At 38.5% G+C, this 27,974-nt stretch overlaps 1 protein-coding gene across 1 annotated transcript; it reads left to right on the top strand.

Moving 5' to 3' along the window:
- Positions 1–6: 6 nt before the first annotated feature.
- On the top strand, positions 7–27,930 carry adprh (ADP-ribosylarginine hydrolase). The gene is made up of 8 exons (XM_088069963.1): positions 7–374; positions 2,765–2,879; positions 2,990–3,098; positions 3,463–3,561; positions 4,510–4,615; positions 6,049–6,315; positions 7,037–7,251; positions 27,211–27,930. The coding sequence occupies exons 1-8, from the start codon at positions 367–369 to the stop codon at positions 27,357–27,359; spliced, it is 1,068 nt and encodes a 355-aa protein (XP_087926089.1). The 5' UTR covers positions 7–366; the 3' UTR covers positions 27,360–27,930.
- Positions 27,931–27,974: the final 44 nt, after the last annotated feature.

The following is a 27,974-nucleotide window of genomic DNA, read 5'->3' as shown; positions in this document are numbered from 1 at the left end:
AAATCCTTGTGGTGCAGCTGTGTGAATGGTTTGTCAATGATTGCCCTGGTGTAGCAGTCGTTTTAATGTCTCCACCTTGCCTGCTGGAAAGCAGCCTTCTGATATTTCTTTGCAGCTGCGTCTTTTTTTAGCCTCCACGTTTTCAGGGTGTCCAAACTGCCTGCTCGGGTCGGGAAAGTAGCGTGCAATAACTTTGGTGAAGAACGGTGGTATTTGCTACAGGCCTGTGAGCTGGGACTGACCTAATACGTGCAACAAACAAGTAGAGTGAGCAGTAAGTGCGCAGAGCTTCAGTTTGCAGCCCCGGTGTCAACTTCTGCGTGTGACCGTCTGGTGAGGCTTCATTTCGGGGAACGACGCGCTGCAATGGACCGGTGAGACTTCCAGTGCATGGAGGGAAGATTTTCCGCAGCAAGCGGAACATTTTCTGTACATTACAATCAAATCATGCCAGAGAGTAAACTAATCTATAACAACGTGTTTACATGTCGATGTTTGTATTTAGTGTTGCCTATAACATGACATGTTGAGACGTCATTCTTTATGAATACGGATATTAAGAATATAGGCTGCCTTAAGGCACATAACTGTATATTATTACTTTTCTTTCCATGGTGCCTATGGTGCGCGCATTTATTACAGCTTCATACATGACGTCTGCTTTACTGAATAGCAGTGGTGGAGAATATTCAGATCCTTTACTAAGATAAAAGAACTATTACCACACTGCAAAAAAAAAAAAAAACACTCGTAAAAAATACTAGTCCTGAATTGAAAATTTTACTCAAGCAACAGTTTGTAACCAGTAGAAACATTTTCTCAAAAAAAAATAAATAAAATTACTCTATAAATAAAACAACAACAACAACAACAAAACAACAACAACATCAATTTAAAAGAGTAAATTAGGATGATTAAAATAATTAAAAGGAAAAGAAGCGAGTCTCATATTTGAGAAGCTGGAACCATGAAATGTTTTTACATGAAAAAAGACCATTCTCAAAATACTTACCCCCTCAGCAGCACTTGTAGAATTTCATATGGTTTATGTGCAAAAACTTTAATATGTAAGGTCACTAAAGTCATAAAATAATTATTATGGAGTAAAAAGTGCAATATTTCCCTCTGACTTGTGGTGGAGTAGAAGTAGAAAATGACATGAGATTAAAATACTAAAAGACAGTAAACATACATTACATTTGTACTTAAGTACAGTACTTGAGTTAAAAAAAAATCATTTACAAACAGTTCAAAAGTTTGCCATTGCTAAAAAGCAAACTACTTTATTTTGCACGTACATACATACATATGTACATTTGTACATATAAACATACATAATACAACAAGTTTTGAATTATAATAATTCGTAATTAAGGCTATTTTGAAAAATGAACATCAAAAGCAGCTCAAACCCCCACTGCCACACAATGTTCTTTAATTGCATTATGAGCATTAGTAAAGGATAACACTAGTGGTGTTACTGTTGTTTTTTTTGTAACCAACTCAAATAAGAAATGCTCCAAATTTGCAAAACAGCTTCAGTTGAAATTACTGCAAGACAGAAGCCAAATGAACTTGGTAAATCCTTAAAAAAAACTCTCTCCCTTCTTTACGATTTCCTTTTTATGTTCAAAGTATATAAGACTAAGAGCATCTTCATTTGTAATTTTCTGGTTTTACAGTTCCCCCTGAGTTTCATATGTTTCTTTTGGCTCAGGCATGCACTTACAAGTGGAAACATTTGTGAGCTCCCTCATATATATAGGGAAATAAGGCTGGGGATATATGAGCTCCCTTATATATATAGCCTTATTTCCCTATATACGCCCTATATATGTGAGTGTGTATGTGTGTGTGTGTGTGTCTACGCGCACATTTTTTTGTTTTTGATGTGTAATATCATGCATGTGTTTTTACCATTGTGTTTATGCCTCCCTGCCTGTTGGTAGCTGTGGCTGGAAGCATTATCGTTTCGTATTGTCCTTCCGTCAGTCACATACTTGTAAAGTTGATATCTCAAGAACATTTAAGGGAAATCTTAAAATTTGGCACAAATATTCAATTGGACTAAACGATTAAATGATTTTTGGTGGTCATAGGTCACTATGATCTCACAAAACATGTTTTGGGCCATAACTGAAGAATCCATATGTTAATTATAAAAACATTTTACGCAAATGTCTCACAGGATAAAGTGATGACGTGATGACATTTATGTCCAAAATGTCAAAGATCAGATTTACTGTGACATCATAATGTTTTCAGCATGCATAATATGTGCATCTGTATCATTCTCGTGAACGTGATATCTCAGCACAGCCCAAATTTGTTACAGACGTCCACTTTGGTGCTTGAAGGTCAAAGGTCAAGGTTTCTATGAACTGACAACACATGTTTTTGGCCAAAATGCAAGAATTCATACACTAACAATTATGACAAAGTTTCCCACAAACATCTAACAGGATATGATTATGAAGTGATATACCTAAAAGGGCCAAGGTAACCTTTACTTTGACATCATAATGTTATGTAAAAACACCTAACCGGCCATTAATAAACATCATAACTCAGGAACTGAACGGGAGACATTTGGTCAGATACTAAATATGTGACCCTAATCGTGGGTGTCCACCCTGAGACTGTACTGGTTGTGTGGATCTTCTGCACTGCCAGGGAGAAGATGTATTATTTTTCTTCTCAATTATATTTAAATAAATTGAGGCTGAAATCAAAAGAGTGGTAATAGTCCCTTTTGTCCCAGCAGATCTGCTACAGTGGAGTACTATAAGGCAGCCATGTTGCTGAGTGGTGTCGGTGATGCTCTGGGATACAGGAACCAGCTGTGGGAGTACAATGAGTCGGGGCCGACTATCCATCAGGTTAGTACAGGACCAACATGAAAAGAACAGCCGAATTTGTGATTAAAAAAATAAACACACTGATAAAGGTGTATTTACCCTTTTTCCCTTTGTCCTCTGTGTCCTTACAGGAGCTGAAGGAGCTCGGTGGTCTGAAGAACATCAAGGCTGAGCTCCCTGATTGGCCAGTGAGCGACGACACAGTCTTGCATCTGGCCACAGCTGAAGGACTAGCAACCGGTGAGGTCAAAATGACATTGAAGCCATTTGCTCTCCTTGCTTTCTGTCTCTCCTTTTCTCGTTATGTTTCAAACAGGGAGTTTATTGGATTGATCTGATTGTCAGTGTCGTTCTGATGAGGCCTCATCAGGCCACACACCACTCCCTCCTCCTCATAACTAAAGGTTAAATCTAATTTCCAGTCTTGCCTTGATTTGCTGCTCTATTACGGCTCGACACAAGTGGAGGGAAATGGTAGAAATTCAACCTGACCTTTATTGTGATAAGGCAAACAACCAGCCTTGTTAACAGGTCCCTTACATCTTTAAAAAGTTAATAAGGACGTCTGCAGTTTGAACAAGTTAACTCTACGTTGTCCTCGTAGGGAAGATGGGGGAGGAGCTCCTGCATGAGGTGGCTGCTCGATACGTGGAGGGAATGAAAGACATGGATGGAAGGAAACCAGGGCCTTCAAGTATTCTGGGTGAGACAAAGTCCTCAGTTATAATCCATATCACTTTTATTTGTTGTGATGGCAGAGATCTCACTCAGGCCTAGTTCACATGAACATGTTTTTATGCCTCTGCTGCAGTGATAGGCATGGTCAGAGGCATTATTTTTTGGGTTGTTTGTCCGTCCATCCCATTCTCAAGAATGAGGGAATTTCTTTAAATTTGGCATAAACATCTACTTGGACTCAACAAACAACTGATTAGATTTTGGTGGTCAAAGGTCAAGATCAATGTGACCTTGCATCTGTTACAGGCTCGTGAACACAAAAAGTGTTTCAGCTTTCACTTACATGAAAACTGATTTTAGGTCATAGATTATGGAGCTTTTATAAAACTCCTTTTGTCACTGTTATCTTGTATTATCACAAGGAAAACAGAATGTTTGGCTTGCAGTTTCAGAATTAGCACTCTTGTGTCCTTTCTGAGGCGTCTCAAATGAGGCAACATTTTGTGTTATATCGGAGATGGCCAAAATAGTGCTACGACTTTTTACATGTTTACACATAAATGTTTACCATTGGTCCATATTAATGTCCCTCTGTTGTAATGTTCACAACCTGTGAAGTAAAGATTCTATATGCAGAAATGGCGGAGGCTGTGGAAGTTTTCAGTGGACAATTAATTCATTTATTGTAATTCAATTTTTTGTTGTTGTAATTTTATAATATGGCTTAGATAGATGTTGATATTCCCAACTGTATCATTTTGTCGCCTTTGTTATTATACTTTTATGATTCCAGAATTTAACACCTGCTTGTTGGCTTGCTATAATGGACGCTGACGCTGATGCCTAGCAGCGATTTTCTTCAGTACTTAAACTACTTTAATGCCAAGCATATGGTGCACACACCTTCCCATGTCTTGACTACTATTTCGCGGGCTCAGTTTGAAGGCAGCACTACTCTCATTTGCACCTTCAGGAGTCTCCCAGCTGAAGCCCGGAGAGGAAGGGGGCTACAGAGTGCCCTATAATCCAGAGGGGACGGGCTGTGGAGCGGCCATGAGGTCCATGTGCATTGGCCTCAGGTAGGATTTTTAACCTGAAAATAAAAACATAATAAATCCATCTAATCCTTGTGCATTGCAGCCTTAGACTTCCATGTGGTTGGTTATTAATTTTCAATTGTCAATTACTTTGCAGTATTGCTTTCCTGAGCAGGTACAGGGCAACTTAATGACCAACCGAGGGAAAAGCAGAAAAAGTAAATGCGTTATAAATTGATTTTGGTTTGAGTGGCACCATATTATCAATTCATTTCTCATAATGACAGATGTTCCAGCAAATCAAGGCAACTCCCTGATGTGTTAGGACTTATTTTCATTTGTTTCCTGAAATCTGTCTGTTTTTGTTTGTTGCATCCGTGGTGTTTGCAGTAATCTGCAATGATATTTTATTTCTGTTGCACATTAATTTACAAGTAAACTCGACGTGAATTGCATTAAAATACATGTGCAAAACATCCATCCCCCAGAGACAGTAAGAAACCAAGAATTACTTCTTAGACACAAATACTCAGACACATACATGCAGTAACTACAGTTTTCAGTTTGCTGCCCAGTGATTCCACATCTGCCATAACTGTGTTCACATTTAAAAGCAAAGAGAGCATTACTGTTTAAAGTGAGAAAGAACTACACTTCTTATGTTACTGATGTGACTTTCAGAGGTAAGATTAGAGTCCAGAATAACTTCTTGACTCACTGTTTTTAAGGGATAGTAAGTGTGAATGAATTTCCTTATTGATTTCCTTCAAAAAGCACTGGAAGAAGTTACGAGTTACAAAATTACCTGAAATTTACTATGAAAAAAAGCAACTTTAACTATGGCAGTAGCAATTGATTTTCTGTTGATCAACTTAATTATGAATCCACTAATTGTTTTAGCTCTAAACTCATCACATTTGGTTGTAAAGAGTAAGTCATTTGCAATTGATTGGATAGGATTAATCATTTTTTAAATTGTTGTAAAAAATGTTTTGGCAGATTCTCCTCAGCTTCACACTGAATGCTGAGGTACAATAAAATCAAAAAAGCAAGTGAAGAAGTGTTAGAAAGAGTGCACTATTCACCTTAGTCTGGTCACACAAGGACACAGAAAAAGGGACAATGAAGATTTCACATTTGAGGCATGCAGCTGCTGCTCTGCTCCAAAATAATTAATAATAAATGCACTGGCAGAAAATGTGTACATTCTTTGATCACTGAGCAGGAAATGACAAATAAATAAGAGTTGCTGGGTTAAAACATTAGCCATTACCCCCCCCCCCCCCAAAAAAAATGATGTGAAGTCAATTAAAGCATGAAATGAAGTAATTACTGTAAACATAATTTATGTCCAAACATATTATAATGTATAAAACAGCTGTGTGATGGACCTCATTAGGTTTCAGGAGAATCCCTCAGCTAAATCTCCCCCATAATAAATGCTGATAAGTTCTTTAATACTTTGTCCCTACCAGGTACCCGAAACCTGACCAGCTGTTGTCCTTGGTTGCCGTTGCCGTGGAGACAGGCAGGATGACCCATCCTCATCCCACTGGTTTCCTGGGCGCGGTAGCATCTGCCCTTTTTACCGCATATGCCGTCCAGCGCAGGCCAATCACGACTTGGGGTCTAGGCTTGATCAACGAGGCCTGTCCAATAGCAAAGAACTTTGTTCAGGGTCGAGGCTTCGCCGTGGAGGAGACGGAGAGAGACTGGGACTACTTCTGTGACAAGTGGCAGTGGTATGAACTGCTGAAATGAGTCTTTATTAGGCTTTCATGTTTCTAACATCAACAGCTCTCTACTAACCTTTTACAGCAGTGATACTCAACTTTCAAACTGGGAATTGTTTTTCTACTTTTAGTATACATAAGATGCCAGAGTTAATAAAACAGCATCAAAATAGAGCTTGATTATCAAAAAATAAATAAAAGATGGAGGATCCCCTGCACCCCCCTACAGAGGTTCTTGCCAAGCCCCTGATGTCCTAAAATCCTAGAAATGTCCTGAAATCATGAATATGTTCTGAAATCCTAAAGACATCAGAAAATCAGGGAAACGTCCTAAAATCCTATGAACGTCCTTAAATCCTAGAAATGAACTAAAATCCTATTTACTTCCTAAAATCTGAGAAATGTCCGAAAGTCTGTGAAACGCCCTGAAATCCGAGAAACGTCCCACAATCCTAAAAATGTCCCACTATCTTAGAAATGTTCTAAAATCTGAGAAATGTGCTGCTGGAACTGGCCCTCCGGCCTCCAGTCATTTCACGAAAGTTGAGTATCCCTGTACTTAAGTCTTAAGGTTAAAAGATGAGGGTATGGGATTAGTCCTAAAATGTCACTGGTTGGGTTCAGTTCAGCAGCACTGAGTTTTTTTTAATGATAAAATACAGCAAGATTTTATTACTTATGTTTTGTAAAGGTGTGTGGTGGGGTAAACAGCCCTCAACTCTGTCCACAGGTACCTGGATTTGAGGGGCATCTCTTGTGGGGTCGGGGCTGTGAATTGGCCCTCCTCCTACGGCCCAGCTGAGAGAGATGAAGCCTACAAGAGCTTTAGCCTGTCAGGCTGGGCGGGACGCAGCGGTCACGACGCACCAATGATAGCCCTGGATGCCCTGCTGGGGGCGGGTTCAGACTGGGAGGAGCTGATGAGCAGAGCAGCCTTCCATGGAGGTCAGATATTCAATTCAATTTTATTTATAAAGCCCAATATCGAAAATTACATTGCACATAACACCTACTGCACTCACCCAATAATAAAAACATATATGGCACACATCCAGTAATAAAAACACAATAAGACTATATAACACACAATTCCTAGACAACATTGTTTAAAAGTTTAACAGAGATAGAAACAAATAAGTTTGTTTTTTTTTATTTGCAGTGGGGGACTCTATAGTGTATGCCAGAAGGCAAGAGCACTTCTCTTGACTTTCACCTCTTTTTGCATTTTCCAAAACCTTTGAACAGGTGTTTTCTCATCTAGAGTCAGAGCACTTCCACTGTGCAGACAGGCCATATGGACTGGTGTTGTTATCCTCATCTATCCTCATCTCTCGGATTTGTAGTGGTGGCACAAATGAAGTGTAAAGGAAACTTGTTTAATAAAGCAGTTAATTAACAGGGACTCTGAACTACAAAGGCTGACATAAAAAAAGCCATAAAAAGGCATAGTATAGTTTCATATAAAAAGTAACATGGCAAAGTCATAGAAAAGTATGTTTTTTTAAAGTTATTAAAAAAAAACATCATATTAAAAGTTATATTATAGTATGTCATCAAAAATGTCATACAAGTATAGTATTTTATGAAAAATCCCATTAAAAAGATAGTATAGTATGTCAATATTTTTTTACATTTAAAAAAATATATACAATGCAATATATTTAATAAAAAGTCCTACTATAAAATGCCATAAAACTGTTGGATAGAAACTCATTGTGTTATAAAGATGTAATATGAAGTCATTGTTATGGAACGACTGAGGAACACAGGACCCAAATGCAAGACACTGCACAAATAGACATCAAGATTCAAGTGATTTAATGTGAACAGTGCGAAGGGAGGGAGTGACGTGTCTGGGGATCCAGTGGTGCGTGGTGAGTGGCGGTGAGCTCTGCAGAGCCTGCCCAGTGATACAGAGTTCAACTCCGGAAACATGGCGTCCTCCACGTGGTAATGGCGTCCTCCGTACAAACAACAATGAACACAATTCAGAGGGAGGTCAGCAAGCGACAAGCAGGCAGGCAGGCAGGTGGTGAGAATGAGGCGTGGAAGCACGAACAAGCAAGCCTATCTGCAGCAAGGAAACACAATGGGACATTAGCTACACAAGCTTGGTACAAAGGGAAAAGCACAAACCGACAGGGAGCCAGGATCATGAAGAATCATACACAGGGGAAAACAAACAATAACCAAACAAGGGGAGAGGAGGGCTGCCATGATGCCATCATGACAGTCATAGCCTGTTATTAAAATTATATTTTTCAATTCCTGGGGTTTTGAACCATTGTTAGATGTTTTTTTAACACTGTATACTTAAACGTGCCTCTACATGCTATGCTAGTTGTTTTTTTGGACATGTCAAATGTTGACATTTTTGCCACGCAATATCCTTGTTTTTTTGGTCATTTTTTCAACATGCTATTTTATGGGGTTTTGGGCCTTTTGGGGATGTTTTTTCAACACTGTATAATCAACTGTATGTCAACTGTATACTATAACGTGCCTCTATATGCTATACTAAGTGGTTTTCAGCTGTTTTTTGGACATATATTTTGACATTTTCGCCATACTAAAGCCTTGCTTTGTTGGTCATTTTTTCAACATGCTATTTCATGGGTTTTAGGTTGTTTTGGGATGTTTTTTCACCACTGTATACTAAAACATGCCTACATATGCTACACTAAGTGATTTTCAGCTGTTTTTGGACATGTCAAATTTTGACATTTTTGCCATACTATAGCCTTGCTTTTTTGGTTATTTTTTCAACATGCTATTTCATGGGTTTCTGGGCCGTTTGTCGATTATTTTTTACACTGTATACCATAACATGCTTCTATATGCTATACTAAATGGTTTTCAGCTGATTTTTGGACATGTCAAATTTTGATATTTTTGCCATTTTGGTCATTTTTTCAACATGCTATTTCATGGGTTTCTGGGCCGTTTGTTGATTATTTTTTACACTGTATACTATAACATGCTTCTACGTGCTATACTAAGTGGTTTAAAGCTGTTTTTTGGACATGTCAAATTCTGACATTTTCGCCTTCTTTTTTGGTCATTTTTTCAACATGATATTTTATGGGGGTTTAGGCTGTTTTTGGATGTTTTTTCACCACTGTATACTATAACATGCCTAAACATGTTATACTAAGTGGTTTTCAGCTGTTTTGTGGACATGTCAAATTTTGACATTTTCACCATACTATAGCCTTGCTTTTTTGGTCATTTTTTCAACATGCTATTTCATGGGTTTTTGGACCATTTTTTGATGTTTTTTTTCAACACTGTATACTATGACATATCTCTATATGCTATACTAAATGGGTTTTAGCTGTTTTTTGGTCAAATTTTGACATTTTTTGCCATGGTGTGTCTTGGCAGGTTATTTAAGGCAGTTTTTTGTGCAGTTTTCAGGTGTTTTCAACTGTTTTTGGGATATGTCATTTTTTGACATTTTTGCCATGCTATGGCCTTGCTTGTTGGGTCATTTTTTCGACATGCTGTTTTATGGTGTTTTCGGCCATTTTTAAAACACTTTTTGCCATAGTGTGGCTTCGCAGGCTATTTTATGCAGTTTTCATGTGTATTCACCTGATTTGGGATATGTCATTTTTTGACATTTTCGCCATGCAAAAGTCTTGCTTTTTGGGTCATGTTTTCAACATGCCATTTTATGGTGTTTTTGGCCGTTTTTGCAAAATTCTTTGCCATGGCGTGTCTTGGCAGGCTATTTAAAGCAGTTTTCAGGTGTTTTCAGGTGTTTTTGCGATAGATAATTTTTCGACATTTTGCCATACTATAGCCTTGCTTTTTGGGTCAATTTTTCGACATGCCGTTTTATGCTGTTTTGGGCCGTTTTTGCAAAATTCTTTGCCATGGCGTGACTTGGCAGGCTATTTAAAGCAGTTATCAGGTGTTTTGAGGTGTTTTTGCGATATGTCATTTTTTGACATTTTTGCCATACTATAGCCTTGCTTTTTGGGTCAATTTTTCGACATGCTGTTTTATGCTGTTTTTGGCCGTTTTTGCAAAATTCTTTGCCATGGCGTGTCTTGGCAGGCTATTTAGAGCAGTTATCAGGTGTTTTCAGGTGTTTTTGCGATATGTCTTTTTTTGACATTTTTGCCATACTATAGCCTTGCTTTTTGGATCAATTTTTGGATATGCCGTTTTATGGTGTTTTTGGCCGTTTTTGCAAAATTCTTTGCCATGGCGTGTCTTGGCAGGCTATTTAAAGCAGTTTTCAGGTGTTTTCAGGTGTTTTTGGGATAGTTCATTTTTGACATTTTTGCCATACTATAGCCTTGCTTTTTGGGTCAATTTTTCGACATGCCGTTTTATGGTGTTTTTGGCCGTTTTTGCAAAATTCTTTGCCATGGCGTGTCTTGGCAGGCTATTTAAAGCAGTTTTCAGGTGTTTTCAGGTGTTTTTGGGATAGTTCATTTTTCGACATTTTGCCATACTATAGCCTTGCTTTTTGGGTCAATTTTTCGACATGCCGTTTTATGCTGTTTTGGGCCGTTTTTGCAAAATTCTTTGCCATGGCGTGACTTGGCAGGCTATTTAAAGCAGTTATCAGGTGTTTTGAGGTGTTTTTGCGATATGTCATTTTTTGACATTTTTGCCATACTATAGCCTTGCTTTTTGGGTCAATTTTTCGACATGCTGTTTTATGCTGTTTTTGGCCGTTTTTGCAAAATTCTTTGCCATGGCGTGTCTTGGCAGGCTATTTAGAGCAGTTATCAGGTGTTTTCAGGTGTTTTTGCGATATGTCTTTTTTTGACATTTTTGCCATACTATAGCCTTGCTTTTTGGATCAATTTTTGGATATGCCGTTTTATGGTGTTTTTGGCCGTTTTTGCAAAATTCTTTGCCATGGCGTGTCTTGGCAGGCTATTTAAAGCAGTTTTCAGGTGTTTTCAGGTGTTTTTGCGATAGGTTATTTTTGACATTTTGCCATACTATAGCCTTGCTTTTTGGGTTAATTTTTTCACATGCTGTTTTATGTGGTTTTTGGCCATTTTGCAAAATTCTTTGCCATGGCGTGTCTTGGCAGGCTATTTAAAGCAGTTTTCAGGTGTTTTCAGGTGTTTTTGCGATCAGTCATTTTTTGACATTTTTGCCATACTATAGCCTTGCTTTTTGGATCAATTTTTTGATATGCCGTTTTATGGGGTTTTTGGCCGTTTTTGCAAAATTCTTTGCCATTGCGTGTCTTGGCAGGCTATTTCAAGCAGTTCTCAGGTGTTTTCAGGTGTTTTTACGATAGGTCATTTTTTGACATTTTTGCCATACTATAGCCTTGCTTTTTGGGTCAATTTTTGGACATGCCGTTTTATGGTGTTTTTGGCCGTTTTTGCAAAATTCTTTGCCATGGCGTGACTTGGCAGGCTATTTAAAGCAGTTTTCAGGTGTTTTCAGGTGTTTTTGCGATAGGTCATTTTTTGACACTTTTGCCATACTATAGCCTTGCTTTTTGGGTCAATTTTACGACATGCCGTTTTATGCTGTTTTTGGCCGTTTTTGCCAAATTCTTTGCCATGGCGTGTCTTGGCAGGCTATTTAAAGCAGTTTTCAGGTGTTTTCAGGTGATTTTGCGATAGGTCATTTTTTGACATTTTTGCCATACTATAGCCTTGCTTTTTGGGTCAATTTTTCGACATGCTGTTTTATGCTGTTTTTGACCGTTTTTGCAAAATTCTTTGCCATGGCGTGTCTTGGCAGGCTATTTAAAGCAGTTTTCAGGTGTTTTCAGGTGTTTTCAGGTGTTTTTGCGATAGGTCATTTTTTGACATTTTTGCCATACTATAGCCTTGCTTTTTGGGTCACTTTTTTGACATGCCGTTTTATGCTGTTTTTGGCCGATTTTGCAATATTCTTTGCCATGGCGTGTCTTGGCAGGCTATTTAAAGCAGTTTTCAGGTGTTTTCAGGTGTTTTTGGGATAGGTCATTTTTTGACATTTTGCCATACTATAGCCTTGCTTTTTGGGTCAATTTTTCGACATGCCGTTTTATGCTGTTTTTGGCCGATTTTGCAATATTCTTTGCCATGGCGTGTCTTGGCAGGCTATTTAAAGCAGTTTTCAGGAGTGTTCAGGTGTTTTTGCTTTAGGTCATTTTTTGCCATTTTGCCATACTATAGCCTTGCTTTTTGGGTCAATTTTTCGACATGCCGTTTTATGCTGTTTTGGCCGTTTTGCAAAATTCTTTGCCATGGCGTGTCTTGGCAGGCTATTTAAAGCAGTTTTCAGGTGTTTTCAGGTGTTTTTGGGATATGTCATTTTTTGACATTTTTGCCATACTATAGCCTTGCTTTTTGGGTCAATTTTTTGACATGCCGTTTTATGCTGTTTTTGGCCGATTTTGCAATATTCTTTGCCATGGCGTGTCTTGGCAGGCTATTTAAAGCAGTTTTCAGTTGTTTTCAGGTGTTTTTGCGATAGGTCATTTTTTGACATTTTGCCATACTATAGCCTTGCTTTTTGGGTCAATTTTTCGACATGCCGTTTTATGCTGTTTTTGGCCGATTTTGCAATATTCTTTGCCATGGCGTGTCTTGGCAGGCTATTTAAAGCAGTTTTCAGGTGTTTTCAGGTGTTTTCAGGTGTTTTTGCAATAGGTCATTTTTTGACATTTTGCCATACTATAGCCTTGCTTTTTGGGTCAATTTTTCGACATGCCGTTTTATGCTGTTTTGGGCCGTTTTTGCAATATTCTTTGCCATGGCGTGTCTTGGCAGGCTATTTAAAGCAGTTTTCAGGTGTTTTCAGGTGTTTTTGGGATAGGTCATTTTTTGACATTTTGCCATACTATAGCCTTGCTTTTTGGGTCAATTTTTTGACATGCCGTTTTATGCTGTTTTTGGCCATTTTTGCAAATTCTTTGCCATGGCGTGTCTTGGCAGGCTATTTAAAGCAGTTTTCAGGTGTTTTCAGGTGTTTTGCGATAGGTCATTTTTGACATTTTGCCATACTATAGCCTTGCTTTTTGGGTCACTTTTTTGACATGCCGTTTTATGCTGTTTTTGGCCGATTTTGCAAAATTCTTTGCCATGGCGTGTCTTGGCAGGCTATTTAAAGCAGTTTTCAGTTGTTTTCAGGTGTTTTTGCGATAGGTCATTTTTGACATTTTGCCATACTATAGCCTTGCTTTTTGGGTCAATTTTTTGACATGCCGTTTTATGCTGTTTTTGGCCGATTTTGCAATATTCTTTGCCATGGCGTGTCTTGGCAGGCTATTTAAAGCAGTTTTCAGGTGTTTTCAGGTGTTTTTGCGATAGGTCATTTTTTGACATTTTGCCATACTATAGCCTTGCTTTTGGGTCAATTTTTCGACATGCCGTTTTATGCTGTTTTTGACGTTTTGGAAAATTCTTTGCTATGGCGTGTCTTGGCAGGCTATTTAAAGCAGTTTTCAGTTGTTTTCAGGTGTTTTTGCGATAGGTCATTTTTTGACATTTTTGCCATACTATAGCCTTGCTTTTTGGGTCAATTTTTCGACATGCCGTTTTATGCTGTTTTTGGCCGATTTTGCAAAATTCTTTGCCATGCCGTGTCTTGGCAGGCTATTTAAAGCAGTTTTCAGGTGTTTTCAGGTGTTTTTGCAATAGGTCATTTTTTGACATTTTTGCCATACTATAGCCTTGCTTTTTGGGTCAACTTTTTGACATGCTATTTTATGCTGTTTTTGGCCATTTTTGCAAAATTCTTTGCCATGGCGTGTCTTGGCAGGCTATTTAAAGCTGTTTTCAGTTGTTTTCAGGTGTTTTTGCGATCGGTCATTTTTTGACATTTTTGCCATACTATAGCCTTGCTTTTTGGGTCAATTTTTTGACATGCCGTTTTATGCTGTTTTTGGCCGTTTTTCCAAAATTCTTTGCCATGGCGTGTCTTGGCAGGCTATTTAAAGCAGTTTTCAGGTGTTTTCAGGTGTTTTTGCAATAGGTCATTTTTTGACATTTTGCCATACTATAGCCTTGCTTTTTGGGTCAATTTTTTGACATGCCGTTTTATGCTGTTTTTGGCCGTTTTTGCAAAATTCTTTGCCATGGCGTGACTTGGGAGGCTATTTAAAGCAGTTTTCAGGTGTTTTGAGGTGTTTTTGCGATAGGTCATTTTTTGACATTTTGCCATACTATAGCCTTGCTTTTTGGGTCAATTTTTCGACATGCCGTTTTATGCTGTTTTTGACCGTTTTTGCAAAATTCTTTGCCATGCCGTGACTTGGCAGGCTATTTAAAGCAGTTTTCAGGTGTTTTCAGGTGTTTTTGCGATAGGTCATTTTTTGACATTTTTGCCATACTATAGCCTTGCTTTTTGGGTCAATTTTTCGACATGCCGTTTTATGCTGTTTTTAGCCGTTTTTGCAAAATTCTTTGCCATGGCGTGTCTTGGCAGGCTATTTAAAGCAGTTTTCAGGTGTTTTCAGGTGTTTTTGCGATAGGTCATTTTTTGACATTTTTGCCATACTGTAGCCTTGCTCTGTGGGTTTTTACATACCCAGCTCGCATTGGGGAAAATTGAAGTAACACACACACAATCTTTGGAGGTGATTGTGATTCAAGGTGTATTTATTAAAAAGAAGGACATGTGGATATCAAGTGGAACACACATCAGGGCTGCCAGGTGCCGTCAAAACAATTAAATAAATACAACAAAAAGAGTACTCCTTAAAACAAATCTGGAACTGACTATCTAAAGCTAAAAATTACAGTGCCTAATGACTCAAATATTTCTAAAACAAAACCAAACTAACTATTCTAGTGACTAAGTGTAAAACAGAAAGACAAATGACCAGCCACCCCGAACCTAGCGACACTAAACAGAGACAAACCTAAGGTGAGTGCAGAACGACATCAGCATTGGTTGTCTTACCCTGGCCCAAATCTGGGATGCACACAGGAATCAAGTTTTCTTACAATCTACACAAAACAAAAGCAACAACGTAACAATGAGGAGGTACAGGTGGTATCTGCCACCATTAGTTGAGCGCGCCGGAGTTTTATAACCGCGATCCCTCGTGGATTGGTGGAGCCCCGCACCCACCAGCCGCACCAATCACCAGCCACCGGGAAGGACTTGCACTCTGGGGACAGCTGTAACTCAATTTGTCGGTTAAACACACATACATACATCCACATAATGCGAGAGGAGGGAATTACCTCAAGGCCGTAACAGGGTCAATTTTTCGACATGCCGTTTTATGCTGTTTTTGGCCGTTTTTGCAAAATTCTTTGCCATAGCGTGACTTGGGAGGCTATTTCAAGCAGTTTTCAGGTGTTTTCAGGTGTTTTTGCGATAGGTCATTTTTTGACATTTTTGCCATACTATAGCCTTGCTTTTTGGGTCAACTTTTTGACATGCCGTTTTATGCTGTTTTTGGCCGTTTTTGCAAAATTCTTTGCCATGGCCTGTCTTGGCAGGCTATTTAAAGCAGTTTTCAGGTGTTTTCAGGTGTTTTTGCGATAGGTCATTTTTTGACATTTTTGCCATACTATAGCCTTGTTGTTCGGATCAATTTTTCGACATGCCGTTTTATGCTGTTTTTGGCCGTTTTTGCAAAATTCTTTGCCATGGTGTGTCTTGGCAGGCTATTTAAAGCAGTTTTCAGTTGTTTTCAGGTGTTTTTGCGATAGGTCATTTTTAGAAATTTTTGCCATACTATAGCCTTGCTTTTTGGGTCATTTTTTTGACATGCTATTTTATGCTGTTTTTGGCCATTTTTGCAAAATTCTTTGCCATGGCGTGACTTGGCAGGCTATTTAAAGCAGTTTTCAGGTGTTTTCAGGTGCTTTTGCGATAGGTCATTTTTTGACATTTTTGCCATACTATAGCCTTGCTTTTTGGGTCAACTTTTTCACATGCCGTTTTATGCTGTTTTTGGCCGTTTTTGCAAAATTCTTTGCCATGGCGTGTCTTGGCAGGCTATTTAAAGCAGGTTTCAGGTGTTTTTAGTTGTTTTTGCGATATGACATTTTTTGACATTTTTGCCATACTATAGCCTTGCTTTTTGGGTCAATTTTTCAACATGCCGTTTTATGCTGTTTTTGGCCGTTTTTGCAAAATTCTTTGCCATGGCGTGTCTTGGCAGGCTATTTAAAGCAGTTTTCAGGTGTTTTCAGGTGTTTTTGCGATAGGTCATTTTTGACATTTTGCCATACTATAGCCTTGCTTTTTGGGTCAATTTTTGACATGCTATTTTATGCTGTTTTTGGCCATTTTGCAAAATTCTTTGCCATGGCGTGACTTGGGAGGCTATTTAAAGCAGTTTTCAGGTGTTTTCAGGTGTTTTTGCGATAGGTCATTTTTTGACATTTTTGCCATACTATAGCCTTGCTTTTTGGGTCAATTTTTACGACATGCGGTTTTATGCTGTTTTTGGCCGATTTTGCAATATTCTTTGCCATGGCGTGTCTTGGCAGGCTATTTAAAGCAGTTTTCAGGTGTTTTCAGGTGTTTTGCGATAGGTCATTTTTGACATTTTGCCATACTATAGCCTTGCTTTTTGGGTCAATTTTTTCGACATGCCGTTTTATGCTGTTTTTGGCGTTTTGCAAAATTCTTTTGCCATGGCGTGACTTGGCAGGCTATTTAAAGCAGTTTTCAGGGGTTTTAAGGTGTTTTTCCGTTAGTTCATTTTTTGCCATTTTGCCATACTATAGCCTTGCTTTTTGGGTCAATTTTTCGACATGCCGTTTTATGCTGTTTTGGGCCGTTTTTGCAAAATTCTTTGCCATGGCGTGTCTTGCCAGGCTATTTCAAGCAGTTTTCAGGTGTTTTCAGGTGTTTTTGCGATAGGTCATTTTTGACATTTTGCCATACTATAGCCTTGCTTTTTGGGTCAATTTTTGACATGCCGTTTTATGCTGTTTTGGCCGATTTTGCAAAATTCTTTGCCATGGCGTGTCTTGGCAGGCTATTTAAAGCAGTTTTCAGGTGTTTTGAGGTGTTTTTGCGATAGGTCATTTTTTGACATTTTGCCATACTATAGCCTTGCTTTTTGGGTCAATTTTTCGACATGCCGTTTTATGCTGTTTTTTGACCGTTTTTGCAAAATTCTTTGCCATGGCGTGTCTTGGCAGGCTATTTAAAGCAGTTTTCAGGTGTTTTCAGGTGTTTTTGCGATAGGTCATTTTTTGACATTTTGCCATACTATAGCCTTGCTTTTTGGGTCAATTTTTTGACATGCTATTTTATGCTGTTTTTGGCCATTTTTGCAAAATTCTTTGCCATGGCGTGTCTTGGCAGGCTATTTAAAGCAGTTTTCAGGTGTTTTCAGGTGTTTTTGCGATAGGTCATTTTTGACATTTTTGCCATACTATAGCCTTGCTTTTGGGTCAATTTTTCGACATGCCGTTTTATGCTGTTTTTGGCCGATTTTGCAATATTCTTTGCCATGGCGTGTCTTGGCAGGCTATTTAAAGCAGTTTTCAGGTGTTTTCAGGTGTTTTTGCAATAGGTCATTTTTTGACATTTTGGCATACCATAGCCTTTTCTTTTGGGTCAATTTTTCGACATGCCGTTTTATGCTGTTTTTGGCCGTTTTTGCAAAATTCTTTGCCATGGCGTGTCTTGGCAGGCTATTTAAAGCAGTTTTCAGGTGTTTTCAGGTGTTTTTGCGATAGGTCATTTTTTGACATTTTTGCCATACTATAGCCTTGCTTTTTGGGTCAATTTTTCGACATGCCGTTTTATGCTGTTTTTGGCCGTTTTTGCAAAATTCTTTGCCATGGCGTGTCTTGGCAGGCTATTTAAAGCAGTTTTCAGGTGTTTTCAGGTGTTTTTGCGATAGGTCATTTTTTGACATTTTTGCCATACTATAGCCTTGCTTTTTGGGTCAATTTTTCGACATGCCGTTTTATGCTGTTTTTGGCCTTTTTTGCAAAATTCTTTGCCATAGCGTGACTTGGGAGGCTATTTAAAGCAGTATTATGGTGTTTTTAGCTGTTTTTGCGATAGGTCATTTTTTGACATTTTTGCCATACTATAGCCTTGCTTTTTGGGTCAATTTTTCGACATGCCGTTTTATGCTGTTTTTGGCCGTTTTTGCAAAATTCTTTGCCATGGCGTGTCTTGGCAGGCTATTTAAAGCAGTTTTCAGGTGTTTTCAGGTGTTTTTGCGATCGGTCATTTTTTGACATTTTGCCATACTATAGCCTTGCTTTTTGGGTCAATTTTTCGACATGCCGTTTTATGCTGTTTTTGGCCGTTTTTGCAAAATTCTTTGCCATGGCGTGTCTTGGCAGGCTATTTAAAGCAGTTTTCAGGTGTTTTCAGGTGTTTTTGCGATAGGTCATTTTTTGACATTTTTGCCATACTATAGCCTTGCTTTTTGGGTCAATTTTTCGACATGCCGTTTTATGCTGTTTTTGGCCGTTTTTGCAAAATTCTTTGCCATGGCGTGTCTTGGCAGGCTATTTAAAGCAGTTTTCAGGTGTTTTCAGGTGTTTTTGCGATAGGTCATTTTTTGACATTTTTGCCATACTATAGCCTTGCTTTTTGGGTCAACTTTTTCACATGCCGTTTTATGCTGTTTTTGGCCGTTTTTGCAAAATTCTTTGCCATGGCGTGTCTTGGCAGGCTATTTAAAGCAGGTTTCAGGTGTTTTCAGGTGTTTTTGCAATAGGTCATTTTTTGACATTTTGCCATACTATAGCCTTGCTTTTTGGGTCAATTTTTTGACATGCCGTTTTATGCTGTTTTTGGCCGATTTTGCAAAATTCTTTGCCATGGCGTGACTTGGGAGGCTATTTAAAGCAGTTTTCAGGTGTTTTCAGGTGTTTTTGCGATAGGTCATTTTTTGACATTTTGCCATACTATAGCCTTGCTTTTTGGGTCAATTTTTCGACATGCCGTTTTATGCTGTTTTTGGCCGTTTTTGCAAAATTCTTTGCCATGGCGTGTCTTGGCAGGCTATTTAAAGCAGTTTTCAGGTGTTTTCAGGTGTTTTTGCGATAGGTCATTTTTTGACATTTTGCCATACTATAGCCTTGCTTTTTGGGTCAATTTTTCGACATGCCGTTTTATGCTGTTTTTGGCCGTTTTTTGCAAAATTCTTTGCCATGGCGTGTCTTGGCAGGCTATTTAAAGCAGTTTTCAGGTGTTTTCAGGTATTTTTGCGATAGGTCATGTTTTGACATTTTGCCATACTATAGCCTTGCTTTTGGGTCAATTTTTGACATGCTATTTTATGCTGTTTTTGGCCATTTTGCAAAATTCTTTGCCATGGCGTGTCTTGGCAGGCTATTTAAAGCAGTTTTCAGGTGTTTTCAGGTGTTTTTGCGATAGGTCATTTTTTGACATTTTTGCCATACTATAGCCTTGCTTTTTGGGTCAATTTTTCGACATGCTATTTTATGCTGTTTTTGGCCGTTTTTGCAATATTCTTTGCCATGGCTTGTCTTGGCAGGCTATTTAATGCAGTTTTCAGGTGTTTTGAGGTGTTTTTGCGATAGGTCATTTTTTGACATTTTGCCATACTATAGCCTTGCTTTTTGGGTCAATTTTTGACATGCCGTTTTATGCTGTTTTTGGCCGTTTTGCAAAATTCTTTGCCATGGCGTGTCTTGGCAGGCTATTTAAAGCAGTTTTCAGGTGTTTTCAGGTGTTTTTGCGATAGGTCATTTTTGACATTTTGCCATACTATAGCCTTGCTTTTTGGGTCAATTTTTCGACATGCCGTTTTATGCTGTTTTTGGCCGTTTTTGCAAAATTCTTTGCCATGGCGTGTCTTGGCAGGCTATTTAAAGCAGTTTTCAGTTGTTTTCAGGTGTTTTTGCGATAGGTCATTTTTTGACATTTTTGCCATACTATAGCCTTGCTTTTTGGGTCAATTTTTCGACATGCCGTTTTATGCTGTTTTGGCCGTTTTGCAAAATTCTTTGCCATGGCGTGTCTTGGCAGGCTATTTAAAGCAGTTTTCAGGTGTTTTCAGGTGTTTTTGCGATAGGTCATTTTTTGACATTTTTGCCATACTATAGCCTTGCTTTTTGGGTCAATTTTTCGACATGCCGTTTTATGCTGTTTTGGCCGTTTTGCAAAATTCTTTGCCATTGCGTGTCTTGGCAGGCTATTTAAAGCAGTTTTCAGATGTTTTTAGGTGTTTTTGCGATAGATAATTTTTCGACATTTTGCCATACTATAGCCTTGCTTTTTGGGTCAATTTTTCGACATGCCGTTTTATGCTGTTTTTGACCGTTTTTGCAAAATTCTTTGCCATGGCGTGTCTTGGCAGGCTATTTAAAGCAGTTTTCAGGTGTTTTCAGGTGTTTTTGCGATAGGTCATTTTTTGACATTTTGCCATACTATAGCCTTGCTTTTTGGGTCAATTTTTCGACATGCCGTTTTATGCTGTTTTTGGCCGTTTTTGCAAAATTCTTTGCCATGGCGTGTCTTGGCAGGCTATTTAAAGCAGTTTTCAGGTGTTTTCAGGTGTTTTTGCGATAGGTCATTTTTTGACATTTTTGCCATACTATAGCCTTGCTTTTTGGGTCAATTTTTGACATGCTATTTTATGCTGTTTTGGCCATTTTTGCAATATTCTTTGCCATTGCGTGTCTTGGCAGGCTATTTAAAGCAGTTTTCAGGTGTTTTCAGGTGTTTTTGCAATAGGTCATTTTTTGACATTTTGCCATACTATAGCCTTGCTTTTTGGGTCAATTTTTCGACATGCTATTTTATGCTGTTTTTGACCGTTTTTGCAAAATTCTTTGCCATGGCGTGTCTTGGCAGGCTATTTAAAGCAGTTTTCAGGTGTTTTCAGGTGTTTTTGCGATAGGTCATTTTTTGACATTTTTGCCATACTATAGCCTTGCTTTTTGGGTCAATTTTTCGACATGCTATTTTATGCTGTTTTTGGCCATTTTTGCAAAATTCTTTGCCATGGCGTGTCTTGGGAGGCTATTTAAAGCAGTTTTCAGGTGTTTTCAGGTGTTTTTGCGATAGGTCATTTTTTGACATTTTTGCCATACTATAGCCTTGCTTTTTGGGTCAATTTTTCGACATGCTATTTTATGCTGTTTTTGGCCATTTTTGCAAAATTCTTTGCCATGGCGTGTCTTGGCAGGCTATTTAAAGCAGTTTTCAGGTGTTTTCAGGTGTTTTTGCGATTGGTCATTTTTTGACATTTTGCCATACTATAGCCTTGCTTTTTGGGTCAATTTTTGACATGCCGTTTTATGCTGTTTTTGGTCCGTTTTGCAAAATTCTTTGCCATGGCGTGTCTTGGCAGGCTATTTAAAGCAGTTTTCAGTTGTTTTCAGGTGTTTTTGCGATAGGTCATTTTTTGACATTTTGCCATACTATAGCCTTGCTTTTTGGGTCAATTTTTCGACATGCCGTTTTATGCTGTTTTTGGCCGTTTTTGCAAAATTCTTTGCCATGGCGTGTCTTGGCAGGCTATTTAAAGCAGTTTTCAGTTGTTTTCAGGTGTTTTTGCGATAGGTCATTTTTTGACATTTTTGCCATACTATAGCCTTGCTTTTTGGGTCAATTTTTCGACATGCCGTTTTATGCTGTTTTTGGCCGTTTTTGCAAAATTCTTTGCCATGGCGTGTCTTGGCAGGCTATTTAAAGCAGTTTTCAGTTGTTTTCAGGTGTTTTTGCGATAGGTCATTTTTTGACATTTTTGCCATACTATAGCCTTGCTTTTTGGGTCAATTTTTCGACATGCCGTTTTATGCTGTTTTTGACCGTTTTTGCAAAATTCTTTGCCATGGCGTGTCTTGGCAGGCTATTTAAAGCAGTTTTCAGGTGTTTTCAGGTGTTTTTGCGATAGGTCATTTTTTGACATTTTTGCCATACTATAGCTTTGCTTTTGGGTCAATTTTTGACATGCTATTTTATGCTGTTTTTGGCCGTTTTGCAAAATTCTTTGCCATAGCGTGACTTGGGAGTCTATTTAAAGCAGTTTTCAGGTGTTTTCAGGTGTTTTTGCGATAGGTCATTTTTTGACATTTTTGCCATACTATAGCCTTGCTTTTTGGGTCAATTTTTCGACATGCCGTTTTATGCTGTTTTTGGCCGTTTTTGCAAAATTCTTTGCCATGGCGTGTCTTGGCAGGCTATTTAAAGCAGTTTTCAGGTGTTTTTGCGATAGGTCATTTTTTGACATTTTTGCCATACTATAGCCTTGCTTTTTGGGTCAATTTTTTGACATGCTATTTTATACTGTTTTTGGCCATTTTTGCAAAATTCTTTGCCATGGCGTGTCTTGGCAGGCTATTTAAAGCAGTTTTCAGGTGTTTTCAGGTGTTTTTGCAATAGGTCATTTTTTGACATTTTTGCCATACTATAGCCTTGCTTTTTGGGTCAATTTTTCGACATGCTATTTTATGCTGTTTTTGACCGTTTTTGCAAAATTCTTTGCCATGGCGTGTCTTGGCAGGCTATTTCAAGCAGTTTTCAGGTGTTTTCAGGTGTTTTTGCGATAGGTCATTTTTTGACATTTTGCCATACTATAGCCTTGCTTTTTGGGTCAATTTTTCGACATGCTATTTTATGCTGTTTTTGGCCATTTTTGCAAAATTCTTTGCCATAGCGTGACTTGGGAGGCTATTTAAAGCAGTTTTCAGGTGTTTTCAGGTGTTTTTGCGATAGGTCATTTTTTGACATTTTGCCATACTATAGCCTTGCTTTTTGGGTCAATTTTTCGACATGCTATTTTATGCTGTTTTTGGCCATTTTTGCAAAATTCTTTGCCATGGCGTGTCTTGGCAGGCTATTTAAAGCAGTTTTCAGGTGTTTTCAGGTGTTTTTGCGATAGGTCATTTTTTGACATTTTTGCCATACTATAGCCTTGCTTTTTGGGTCAATTTTTTGACATGCCGTTTTATGCTGTTTTTGGCCGTTTTTGCAAAATTCTTTGCCATGGCGTGTCTTGGCAGGCTATTTAAAGCAGTTTTCAGGTGTTTTCAGGTGTTTTTGCGATAGGTCATTTTTTGACATTTTTGCCATACTATAGCCTTGCTTTTTGGGTCAACTTTTTCACATGCCGTTTTATGCTGTTTTTGGCCGTTTTTGCAAAATTCTTTGCCATGGCGTGTCTTGGCAGGCTATTTAAAGCAGTTTTCAGGTGTTTTCAGGTGTTTTTGCGATAGGTCATTTTTTGACATTTTTGCCATACTATAGCCTTGCTTTTTGGGTCAATTTTTCGACATGCTATTTTATGCTGTTTTTGGCCGTTTTTGCAAAATTCTTTGCCATGGCGTGTCTTGGCAGGCTATTTAAAGCAGTTTTCAGGTGTTTTCAGGTGTTTTTGCGATAGGTCATTTTTTGACATTTTGCCATACTATAGCCTTGCTTTTTGGGTCAATTTTTTGACATGCCGTTTTATGCTGTTTTTGGCCTTTTTTGCAAAATTCTTTGCCATAGCGTGACTTGGGAGGCTATTTAAAGCAGTTTTCAGGTGTTTTCAGGTGTTTTTGCGATAGGTCATTTTTTGACATTTTTGCCATACTATAGCCTTGCTTTTTGGGTCAATTTTTTGACATGCTGTTTTATGCTGTTTTTGGCCGTTTTTGCAAAATTCTTTGCCATGGCGTGTCTTGGCAGGCTATTTAAAGCAGTTTTCAGGTGTTTTCAGGTGTTTTTGCGATAGGTCATTTTTTGACATTTTTGCCATACTATAGCCTTGCTTTTTGGGTCAATTTTTCGACATGCTATTTTATGCTGTTTTTGGCCGTTTTTGCAAAATTCTTTGCCATGGCCTGTCTTGGCAGGCTATTTAAAGCAGTTTTCAGGTGTTTTCAGGTGTTTTTGCGATAGGTCATTTTTTGACATTTTTGCCATACTATAGCCTTGCTTTTTGGGTCAATTTTTTGACATGCCGTTTTATGCTGTTTTTGGCCGTTTTTGCAAAATTCTTTGCCATGGCGTGTCTTGGCAGGCTATTTAAAGCAGTTTTCAGGTGTTTTCAGGTGTTTTTGCGATATGTCATTTTTTGACATTTTTGCCATACTATAGCCTTGCTTTTTGGGTCAATTTTTTGACATGCCGTTTTATGCTGTTTTTGGCCTTTTTTGCAAAATTCTTTGCCATGGCGTGTCTTGGCAGGCTATTTAAAGCAGTTTTCAGGTGTTTTCAGGTGTTTTTGCGATAGGTCATTTTTTGACATTTTTGCCATACTATAGCCTTGCTGTTTGGGTCAACTTTTCGACATGCCGTTTTATGCTGTTTTTGGCCGTTTTTGCAAAATTCTTTGCCATGGCGTGTCTTGGCAGGCTATTTAAAGCAGTTTTCAGGTGCTTTCAGGTGTTTTTGCGATAGGTCATTTTTTGACATTTTGCCATACTATAGCCTTGCTTTTTGGGTCAATTTTTCGACAGGCTATTTTATGCTGTTTTTGGCCGTTTGTGCAAAATTCTTGGACATGGCGTGTCTTGGCAGGCTATTTAAAGCAGTTTTCAGGTGTTTTCAGGTGTTTTTGCGATAGGTCATTTTTTGACATTTTTGCCATACTATAGCCTTGCTTTTTGGGTCAACTTTTTGACATACCGTTTTATGCTGTTTTTGGCCGTTTGTTGCAAAATTCTTTGCCATGGCGTGTCTTGGCAGGCTATTTAAAGCAGTTTTCAGGTGTTTTCAGGTATTTTTGCGATAGGTCATTTTTGACATTTTGCCATACTATAGCCTTGCTTTTTGGGTCAATTTTTCGACATGCCGTTTTATGCTGTTTTTGGCCGTTTTTGCAAAATTCTTTGCCATGGCGTGTCTTGGCAGGCTATTTAGAGCAGGTTTCAGGTGTTTTTAGGTGTTTTTGCGATAGGTCATTTTTTGACATTTTGGCCTTCTTTAGCCTTGCTTTTTGGGTCAATTTTTCGACATGCCGTTTTATGCTGTTTTTGGCCGTTTTTGCAAAATTCTTTGCCATGGCGTGTCTTGGCAGGCTATTTAAAGCAGTTTTCAGGTGTTTTCAGGTATTTTTGCGATAGGTCATTTTTTGACATTTTTGCCATACTATAGCCTTGCTTTTTGGGTCAATTTTTTGACATGCCGTTTTGTGCTGTTTTTGGCCATTTTTGCAAAATTCTTTGCCATGGCCTGTCTTGGCAGGCTGTTTAAAGCAGGTTTCAGGTGTTTTCAAGTGTTTTTGCGATAGGTCATTTTTTGACATTTTTGCCATACTATAGCCTTGTTGTTCGGATCAATTTTTCGACATGCTATTTTATGCTGTTTTTGGCTGTTTTTGCAAAATTCTTTGCCATGGCGTATCTTGGCAGGCTATTTAAAGCAGTTTTCAGGTGTTTTTGCGATAGGTAATTTTTTGACATTTTTGCCATACTATAGCCTTGCTTTTTGGGTCAATTTTTCGACATGCCGTTTTATGCTGTTTTTGGCCGTTTTTGCAAAATTCTTTGCCATGGCGTGTCTTGGCAGGCTATTTAAAGCAGTTTTCAGGTGTTTTTAGGTGTTTTTGCGATCAGTCATTTTTTGACATTTTTGCCATACTATAGCCTTGCTTTTTGGGTCAATTTTTCGACATGCCATTTTGTGCTGTTTTTGGCCGTTTTTGCAAAATTCTTTGCCATGGCGTGTCTTGGCAGGGTATTTAAAGCAGTTTTCAGGTGTTTTCAGGTATTTTTGGGATAGGTCATTTTTTGAAATTTTTGCCATACTATAGCCTTGCTTTTTGGGTCAATTTTTCGACATGCCGTTTTATGCTGTTTTTGGCCATTTGTGCAAAATTCTTTGCCATGGCCTGTCTTGGCAGGCTATTTAAAGCAGTTTCAGTCAATCATTGATCTTTGGCCTGGGGACCTCTGGTACCAAGGGTACACACTTATGAACATCCCTAGCTCGAACATGGTGTTTGTTATGGACAATCCATGACTAGCACAGAAGTCCCATATCAAAACACCGCTCGGGTTCAGACCGGGCAGGCTATTCCTCCCAATCACGCCCCTCCAAGTCACACCATTGTTGCCAACATGAGCGTTGAGTTTTGAGTTCTCCAGGAGAACAATGGAGTCCGCAGTTGACACCCTTCCCAGCACCCCACCCAGGGACTCCAAGAAGGCTGTGTACTGCAGTTCGGAGTATACAGCCTTCAGCCTTCAGCCACACAGCTGTTTGGTGCATAAGCACAAACAACGGTCAGAGACCTTTTCTTAGTGACCAAAAGGTCATACTTTTGCTTTGTTGGCCAAAATAGCACCAAAAAGTGTTACTAGTCAAAACAGCATGAAACGTCATTGCATTGTACGGTGTCCAAAACACTATAAAAGTCATCATATAGCATATCAGCCAAAATAGCATAATGTCATTGTATGGCATGTCTTCCAAAATAGCACAAAAAGTCACTATATGATTTCACAACTGTCATGGTATGGTATGTTATAAAAAAAATTCAGACTACAGAGGTGTTTAAAAAATCCAAAGTATTCACTGTCACATTATAGCATGTTATTAGTAATTTAAGTTATAGGAAAGCATTTTATGAAATTTTATGTATGGTTTAGTATGTCATAAGGTCATGTTAATACATAGAATATCAAAAATCAATAAAAAGTCATAGTATAGCATACCATTAGATATGTCAGAAAAACTCACGTATTGTGTCAAAAATATAATGTCATAGCAGGCTATAGTATATCACAAAGTCAGTCAAGTCTGTCTTGAAAAATGTCAGTCATAGTGAGCTAGAGTATGTTTTTAAAAAATGTTATTGTAAAAAAGGCACAGTGTAGTATGTCAACAAAATGTCATTCCAAAATGCATAGTACAGCATGTCAAGTCACAGTATGTTAAAAAATGTTCTTAAAAAAAGTCACAGTTGTCACAAAGTAATAGTCGTAAGGTAAAAAAACTCATTTTAATTAACAACAAAAAAAAAACCACATATACTGTCTAACTCCCTAATGCAATAATGTGTTTGTCAAGTTTTCTCGTTTTCTTTTTGCCCAGGTGACAGTGATAGCACAGCAGTGATTGCCTGCTGCTGCTGGGGTCTACTCTATGGCACCAAGGGGGTCCCTGAAGTCAACTACTCCAACCTTGAGTACCGGGACCGACTGGAGCATAGTGCAGAGCAACTCTACGCCCTGTCACACTGAGAAGGTCACCACAGGCTGCTCTACTGACCGAATGTGTCCCTACTGAGAGGAATGTAGGCCGCACACTCTGACACATTGACATTAGAGCTAGTTGGCACGGTCTGTAGTACATCGATCTAGAGTCCTGTCACTAAGCCACAAACTGTGGTGTCATAGGAGCCTGAAGGGGAAGCAGAGTGCCCCACTAACCCAAAGAGGAGTCATCTCTGCCATAACAAGGACTGTGTGGTGTATAAAGAGGGGTCCCCCTAGTGACCATTATAAATTAACATGGAGAATTGCACCAGTGAGTGAAACGAATCCAAGCTAATGAGAATGTGAAGAGAATACAAAAAGTCCCCTGGGAGGTAATTACTTTGTTTTGTCAGCCTGATATAATAGCAAATGCTTAGCGAGCTTCAAATTAAATGTGTTCTTGTTATTGTCTAATGAAAAATAAATTTCCGCTCTTCATTATGGCTGTTAGCTGTTACTTCATGCAGCACAGACAAAAAAATGTAACTGCAATACTTACAATTAATGCTTCAATAAATTTAGCAAAGGAAGCTTTGAAGTTGAGTTGAAAACTTTATTTTTTGGTCATTGTTGTTTTAATATTTTTTTTGTCTTGTCCAT

Source organism: Plectropomus leopardus, chromosome 19, assembly GCF_026936395.1.
Source record: "Plectropomus leopardus strain MGB_pleo_1.0 chromosome 19, ASM2693639v1, whole genome shotgun sequence".
NCBI classification, from domain to species: Eukaryota; Metazoa; Chordata; class Actinopteri; order Perciformes; family Serranidae; genus Plectropomus; species Plectropomus leopardus.
The sequence above is the reverse complement of the archived record's forward strand: the minus strand, read 5'-3'. Positions and strand labels throughout refer to the sequence as shown.

Excerpts from the sequence above, each read along its gene's own strand:
- adprh (XM_088069963.1), top strand. Across the intron at positions 2,880-2,989 it reads CGGGGCCGACTATCCATCAG|GAGCTGAAGGAGCTCGGTGG; the intron begins GTTAGTACAGGA and ends GTGTCCTTACAG. Across the intron at positions 7,252-27,210 it reads CAGAGCAGCCTTCCATGGAG|GTGACAGTGATAGCACAGCA; the intron begins GTCAGATATTCA and ends CTTTTTGCCCAG.